This window comes from Lycorma delicatula, chromosome 3, assembly GCF_047948215.1.
Source record: "Lycorma delicatula isolate Av1 chromosome 3, ASM4794821v1, whole genome shotgun sequence".
NCBI lineage: Eukaryota > Metazoa > Arthropoda > Insecta > Hemiptera > Fulgoridae > Lycorma > Lycorma delicatula.
The window spans coordinates 151,442,965-151,451,777 of record NC_134457.1 but is presented as its reverse complement, the minus strand read 5'-3'; the positions used below and the strand labels follow the sequence as shown (position 1 = coordinate 151,451,777).

The following is an 8,813-nucleotide window of genomic DNA, read 5'->3' as shown; positions in this document are numbered from 1 at the left end:
TCCGGGATTTTTCCCCCTCATATAAACACTGATTCTTTAAATTGATTATACAGCGATGAATGTTCTTAGTCAATTGTGAATCAATCTTGAAATGCACGCAAAAGAATTAATATGGATTCTGTATTGCTGAATTGTAGAACAAAAAACAAAATGTTGTTTACCACTGATATTAACACATGTTTGAACGCTAGAATTGCAATCTGGCACCTGATAGCTGGAATTCTAGGATGCTCACTTTCATTAAAGACAATGCCTGCAATTCAGGCAATACCAATTACAACTGGTAGAAGCTTTTCATGTCAGAGATATGATTTCTGTGATATGTTCTGGTTGATATGGAACACAATAGGTTCTTACTACAGTTAATTTTTAGTGATGAAGCAATGTTTTATTTGAGCAGTAAAATTTCACATCATAATGTTTGCAAATGGGGATGTGAGAATCTGCATGAGATTGTATAGCAAAATTCACCAAAGGTTAATGGGTTCAAGGATGGATGGAAGTTGATGGGTTCATGGATGTTTTTTGTGCAGTTTTATTTTCAAAATTTATATTCATTTCTTTTTTAGGGAAATGGTAACAGGTGATTCTTATCTTGAGATGCCGCAGGACTGGCTTTTTCCACTAATAGATGAAGACTGAAGAATTCATTTTTCAGCAAGATGGAGCCCATCACACTGGCATAACCAAATTCATTGGTTGGTAAATGAAACACTACCATGCTAGATAGGGCGTATGGGAGCCCAAGACTTAGCACTTCACTCTTGGGTATCCCCAGTGATTTTTTCTTGTGTGAGAATATGTGAAATAAAATGTTTATGTTTTACCATTACCTGCTAATTTGGATGAGCTGAAAACCAAGATAACAGCTGCAGTAATTTCTGTAACAGAAGACTCTCTGGGACATGTTGCAGAAAAATTCAGCTATCATCTTGATGTTATTTGTGGAGCAGATGGATAGTGTATAGAAAATCTATAACTTGAAAAGTGAAATTTTAACCATTTTTGAATAGCATGTAATTTTTCTTGTTGTAACACACTTTTATTATGAAATGTATCTGTTTGAAATCAGGCCATTCCTTTTTGATATACATGTATTATAATTATTTGTGTTTAAATTTCCTTTAAGAATTGTCTGCCTATAATTGATTACTGCTTTAGAAATAAATAACGAAGAAACTGTCATTAATTATAAATCTTTAAACAACTGACTATAAATTCCATTTCCTTATTCACAACTTTTTGATGGCTTAAAAACCACAGTTTTGATCTTTTGTATCCTTAAAAATTTTTCTAAATTTTTTTTTGGTGATTATCTCCAAAACAATATAGAAAGTATCAATCAGTGATAAAGTAAACTGATCAAATCAGTTTATCATCACCAAGCCAATACATCAGTCTTATGGAAAAATATTTAGAGTTTGTATATTTTAAGAAAATAAGCTTCATTTATTTTCTAAACAGTCATTCAAAAGAAGTTATGATCAATCATTAGTCCTTGCAGAAAAAAAGATATGTTATTTTATATGAAACTATAACTCAACACTGATTTTGGCTACTATAAAAACTATTTTTTTCAGCTTTGAGTCTACTACCTACCTTCTCAATTACATTAAAATGAACCAAATAATTCTAATATCAATAAACCTTTATTGCACGTAATACAAACATTGTATATAAATAACTTGATTAAATAAACAATAATAAATACTCATAGAAAACCTTAAAAATGATATTAAGTAATGGAATGCAAAGAGCTTAACATAAATAAATAATATCACATATTTTTTTTATCTTGTGCACTATCAACATGTTCATCCATAGATAATGCATCATCAACTCGATTTTTGTCAACAGGATATAACCTAAAACAAAAGAGGTGAGATATGTTTTAGATAAATCCCACACCCACAATTTACAAAAAAAAAAAAAAAAATATTTTATAACAACAGATTGCACTTTTCAAATTGATTTACAATCTTTTAGTACAACACATTAAAATGATAAAAATCAATCTGAAACAAATTAAAAAAAAAATCATTGGCATGTTTGTTTTTAAATTTACACTTAAGTAAAAAAAAACATCTTCCAATCAACACCTCCACAATAATAATACCACCAATATGAATGTAACCACAAAAACTTGGTAGCTGGTGATAAAGTTTGGCTAACATATTCCTGCAGAGAATAATTTCAAAACAGTTACATAAGTTATGCACTTACCTGTGTTTGTGTTATGTCAACTTATATAGTGATAACATAACAAGACCTCCCCTACCAGTACCGGGTCTTTTAATTCCCCTTTTCTCCAGGGGTCCCCGATTATTCCTTGAGGATGGCCCACCTTGACGAACCATTCCCTCCTGACCAGAGCCTCCCTTCTCCTAACTTCCCCATTGTAGAATTTAGTTTAGCACTGCCAGACAGCGCCCCTCTTTGCCACACAGTGTGCAAGTCTCCTGTTCTGCACACTGTGCACACTGATGGCCTGGACTACCACACTGAAAACACAGGCTCGATCTGTTGACCCCCTTACAGGTTACTAACAATGTTCCCATACCCAATACCGACCTTTGGGCTCTTGAATGGATGTCCAGCAGTGCACCCATCCAATCTTCACCTACTGCTCTATCAGCCGCATTTCTCCCAATAACTGGTCAACATCGTAGCATTTCTGGTGTTGCTGTAAGCTGGTCTCACGGATGACACCTTAAAATCCTCGGCATCCCCGAGTAGTCCTTTGAGTGTGAAGACAATCTCAGGCTCCATAGTATCTGCAGAAATATCTTTTAAGTGTACAACCATATGACGGCTGCCCCGTGATCTAAGGTCAACATGGACGCAGGCTGCCCTTGAGCCCAGGATTGACCAGAATTCCTCCGCTTCTGCCACTCCCTTCACCTGAATATGTAAATCCTTGCCTGCCCCCTCCAGAAGGACAATATCTCACCAGCCTCCTCGGTAGCAACCAAATCCTTCACAGTCCAAAAAAGATCAGCATATGTTTTTATTTGGGATTTGACTATTACAGTTCGACTGTCGGCAACAGACGGAGTGGTCCACCTGCCCCCGTTTCATGATTCCTTGCAGTGTCACCAACAGGTAAAACAACCTTCTTTTTTTTCCTTCCCCAGCTATGTATATTAACATCTTTCATGTACTCTCTCACCAATCCTTACACCTTGCACGACAACAACATTTTACACTCATCCTCATGTAGCACGAGTTTCTTCAGCCCAGACAGAATTTGTGGAACACCACTCTCCTCATCATCCAACAAATTGAAAAGCACTGTAAACCTATTCAATTGCACTGGCGACTCTAGCACTAGTGAAAATTCCACAATCACCTCTCCAAGTTTATTCACCAGTTTCTGTGACGAGGTGCCTATACCGTCTTTGATTCTTGCTGTATCTTGAAAGTAACATATTTCTCGCTCATTTGGCAGGATAGCCACCTGTTCCACCCTTTGGACAAAATCTCTCAGCCATTTCTTCCTCACCAAACATATTAATTCCTCATCTGTAAGCCACGTAATGAGGACGTCAACCATGTTGACGTCCTGCAAGGATAGAAGCAACAATCTTGCTCTCAGAGCTGCTCTGACTATGTCTGCATATTCCTGCTGACCACTAACTTAGGGTGCAATAACTCGTACAGTGAGTTAACTACCACTTTTAAGTCTTTTGCTTTCTCAAGGACTCAAGGAGCACTTTCTTTAACCTCTCGCTTTGAATTAACATTCTGATTAATAAGCTTATTCAGCAAATTTAATTCTATCAGATGATCTAAATCAGTCCCTTCGGTGATATTGTCACGCTGCTGTCTTGAGCTACTTCCTTTTTTCTTTTAGGGACTCTCGCCTGTACTGCCTCTGTTTCAACTGACAACAAGATCCAAGAGGTACATGCCTCTGGCAAACTGTATCGTCATCTCCTCGGCTTGCTGAACCTTCTTCCATAATGTCTCAATTACTATGAATTTACTATATGGATTAATTTATGAAATCTGGTATATGGATTAATGAAACTTTAAATGAGTTATGACAACAGTTCAAGAGACTTCAGTAATAATAGTTTGCCAGTTTTGTATAGTTTCAGATGTAACTTAAAGCAATAGCAGTAGTGACTGTTGTTGACAAAATACAGAATACATAAATTAAAGCATAATATGCCTTTCTTGGACTGAATAACAAGTCTAAAAATACTTTTGGGAATTAACATTTATTGCTATTTCAACTTTTTTTTTTTTTTTTTATTTACTATAGGTATAAATATAGAAAACAAAAACAGGCATGCATGTTTAAGAGTTTCCAAAGTTTACTCTTCTTAAAAAACCATTACTTTGTATGGTTGCAAGGATGATACTGTGGCAGAATTACAATTGTAAGGTGTCATATTAAATATTGGCAAAAAGTCCTACAACTGATTTGAAGTTTTACTTTTTAATTTGTTATACAGCTGAACATTTTTTTACCTATCTGTATTTATCAGTAATTCATTTTTTGCAATTTGTCAAACCACACTGTCAATGACACGTTAACCAACTGAATTTCAATAAACAACAAAGAAAATGTTAAGGACACGCAGTTGTTTCTTTGGGTGTTATAATGACTTTAAAGGGCGCAGACACACACACACACACACAAACACACACACACACAGAGAGAGAGAGAGAGAGAGAGAGAGAGTGAGAGGGGGGCAGACAGAGATTAACCACAATATTTGCTAAATTAAGGATAAGCTAACGTCAGAACTACCTCATTAAAAATACTGTAACCTTTTTCTTGTCAAGACTTCTCAAAACTTATTTTTTCCCCACAATTTACCTTTTATATTTCATTGTAAAATGTGAAATATACTACTAAATAGTAATGATATCAAAGTTTAAACTGTCCAATAAACAAGCAAAGAAAATTACTTCTCAGTTCAGATAAATCTTTACAAAAGCCATACAATATATAAAAAAATATTTCAATATATATTGAATAATAGATATTAGTATAGACTTGTAATTTCCTTCATAAAGTCCTATGCTCCTGTATTACATAACATCAATGTTCTTTCTAGTGGTTAAATGTAAAAAGCGAAAACGGTAGTGGCTCAGAATAAATTCCAGTGAGATAAGATAAAAATACAGTAAAAAGGTAACATTACCTGTACACACCCAGTTTTCCTTAATTCAGAGAGTTATAAATACAAAGAATTTAAAAATTCATTAGATATAATAAAATAAATTGGCTCTCAAAATAAATAACCAGTGAATAATTAACAAAATAAATATTACAGCCAACATTACACTGTAATGTTGGTTGTATTTACGTGAATTACAATGTACCAAAGGAATCAAAATAATTAGACACTGCAAAAAATTCTGAATCTGAGATCACATTCATAAAAATTTATCCTAAAAAAATATTACTCATATTGTTACTCAAAATATTACTTATGCTGTTTTAGCTACACCTCCATACTCCTATACACTGATTATATTTTAATATAACATATTTTTGTTCTGTATCAGAACAAAAACTTTCAGGAATTTACATTTACTGTTAAATTAAATGAATGAAATAATGAAATACCACAGTAATTTTCTAAACATTCACCGATTTATAATAATACTTACCAACGTTGATAAAGATAAATTACAAATATAATGTCATCTCTAAAACAAGCAAGGCGATGAGCAGTAGGCATAGTTATGATGAATGCAAATATATCATCAATGAATGTATTAAATGCCTGAAACATAAAAAAATGTTCAATAATTTTTTTAAATTTAACAAAAAAATTTTGAAATAAATCTTTATTTTAAGTACAATAATAAAATAAAACATAACTGAGCATATAATTAAAAATGACAAAACATTAAAACACATAATGTTATCAGTTAAACAAAACCTTTGCCAAAATGCACAATGAAAAAACTGTTCTTTACAAGATAATTAGTTATCACAAATAAACAAAAACAAACTCTAAATAATAACCATTTTCATTTGACCACATTTTTTTTGTCTCACATCCATAAATTTCACTTCTAAGACAGGATTTCCAGTTATTTACAAATTGAAATATCTTAAAAAACGACTACAATCGCTATAGGGTCCAAGTAACAAAAATTATACATTAATGAAATATAATTTCATTAATACTTTATACTATATTTTATTTATTCACAGCAAATAGTCAAAAAGTAAACAAAAATTTTTATTCCTGTTCCAATCACATACCTCTCAATGTCTGTTTTCTATTAATCACAACCTCATAATATCAGTTCATTGGAAGTTTAAAATCCCTGTTAGCTGTTTGTGGTAATGTATAAAAGCCAATTTAAATTGAGTGCTCCTATGATTACACCATGGAAGAAATGTGAGTATAGTATAGTGTAGTATGTTTTGTCAATTCAGAAGAGGTGAACCAGCAGATTCATAGAATCCATTCACATTCATAGAATCAAGCAGCAAAATGTAGAGTTTTTTCAATAGAAACAAGATTTGACTTGAGTGATTATTGTGATTACTTTAAAATTTTCTAATTATAATGAATGATAAAAGGCAGATGCACTTCAAAGTAAAATGGCAATACTGATAGATTAATAAATGATTCACAGTTAACTAAAAAATTAAAGTTGAAAGTCATGAGTAGAATATAAGCCATGGCTCAGCCTTTCAACTATCCATGATTCTTTAAACATTCAAAACATCTGTGCTTGGTGGGTTCCACATTAAGTGACAATCATTGATAGAGTTGCTTGAAAACTTCCCATAAGCTTTTGAAATATAATGAAAATGAAGGGGATTCATTTCTGAAATTGATAATAACCAATGATGAGACATGGTTTCATCACTTTGAATTCAAAGATAAGCAAAAAGGTTTACTCTGAAAACATCCTTCATTTAATATGGTAAAAAAAATCAAACTTTACATATCAGGAGTAAAGTTGATGATGACAATATTCTGGGATATGGAAGGTCATTTACAACATAAGGTAAAACTGTGAATTATGAAATCTAGTGTGAGCTACTGTGATCACTGAAGCCAAAAATCAAGTCCATAAGATGTGGACAAATTTCAAAAACTGTGGTTTTGCTTCAGAATCATGCTTGACCTCATATGGACAAAACAATCCTTTACCTTCAAGCGAATTTAATCTTTTGGGCTCACTGGATGATTGCACATGGATTTTGCATTCATGTAAGAGGAGATAAAATTTATTTAATTTAATATTTATCCCTTGCTATGTTTTGAACCTACTTTATTTTTCATGAAATTTATGTTCTACATCACACACACACACACACACACACACACGACCGTGCACACACACACACACACACGACCGTGCACACACACACACATGACCATGCACACACACGCACACACACATGACCATGCACACACACGCACACACACACGACCGTGCACACACACACACACACACACACACACACACACAATTAAAGAGGAAATGTTGTAATTAATAATGAAAGCACCTTCTAGATAGATGTTATCATTTTAATGTCTTGATTGTTAATATAATTAATTAACAGTAAATTAAATATATAAAAGTAGTCATTTTATGCTAGAATTACATAGTAAATAATGCAATTATACTGAACTTTAGAACAAATTTTTATTTACCTTATACATAAAGGCTCTCCATGGAAGATGTGCCACTGACTTTAACCTATAGTTAATAAACAACTGCGGAAGCATAAATAAAAATCCAAAAGCATAAACACCATTAACTAAACTATGTATACACCATGAGTACCAACTGAAACACAAAAATTAACAGTTGCAATATATATTAAAAATACTTTGGAATAAACAGAAAAAAAGAACAGTTTTGTAGTAATTGTAACATTGTATTTCAATTTGTATATGTTTCTCCATCATTATAATGATAAAACAAAGAGTAAAGAATACTCATATTTGTTTATAATGCAATTTATTTAAATCTATACATTAAAATGTATAAAACTAAAATTACTTCAGTTACAAACATATCTATTAATAAATGTTTGTATAAATAGTTCTCATCAACAGTATTTCATCAGTAATGTTTAATAATAACTAATCTTCAGAATAGCAGTAATTTATGAATATGGATATTGCTACTGGACAAGAGCACATACATTTTTATCTATTTAATTTATTTACAAACTATTATTTATTCTACATTGCAATATCAGTTATCATACAGTAGCAAGATATGGCTTATTTCAAAAATATTGTTAAACTTATAAAAGGGTAAATGTATTATATACAATAAAATGTATTTTGCTAAAATTCAAGAGCCTATGTCATCAATAAGATAGGCTGTTGAATAAAAAATATAGCTTAACAACTGTTAAGCTGATGAATAAAATTTATAAGCTTAACTAATGTCATCATCTAATGACATAAACAAATGAATGTATACAATTTGGCAAGTAAGTTATAAATAACTGAATATTATGTTACCAAGAGAAAACAAGAGTTTACAATCAAAAATGAAATATTTGAACTGTTTTTAATGTATGTATGATGTACATCGGCTACTTTCTGAAACAATAACTTTTCACAAAAAAGTTACACACAAGCAATAAATAAGTTAACACAAGCAATAAATACACTGATCTTCTCTTTCCATCACTTTTCTTTTATTTTTTTTTTTTATAAATGAAAGTAGCTTAATTTATTGTTATAGGAATTAATTTTTTTTTTAATACTATTTCCACACAGGGAAAATAACAGAAAAAAACCATCAGCCATGTCATATAATATAATTAAGCCATTCATATAAAAATATTGGAAATCTCAAAATAC

General features: G+C 31.8%; 1 protein-coding gene across 2 annotated transcripts in view; it reads right to left on the bottom strand.

Annotated features, from left to right (window-relative positions):
* Positions 1–1,630: 1,630 nt before the first annotated feature.
* LOC142322116 (lipid scramblase CLPTM1L) overlaps positions 1,631–8,813 on the bottom strand; it is a 58,610-nt gene continuing 51,427 nt past the window's right edge. For both annotated transcript variants that reach the window (XM_075360821.1, XM_075360820.1), the window contains exons 10-12: positions 7,644–7,779; positions 5,629–5,744; positions 1,631–1,865 (exon numbers count right to left, since the gene is read on the bottom strand). In XM_075360821.1, the coding sequence (XP_075216936.1) occupies positions 1,778–1,865; positions 5,629–5,744; positions 7,644–7,779 (340 nt within the window). In that variant the 3' untranslated portion in view covers positions 1,631–1,777. The remainder of the gene's footprint in view (positions 1,866–5,628; positions 5,745–7,643; positions 7,780–8,813) is intronic.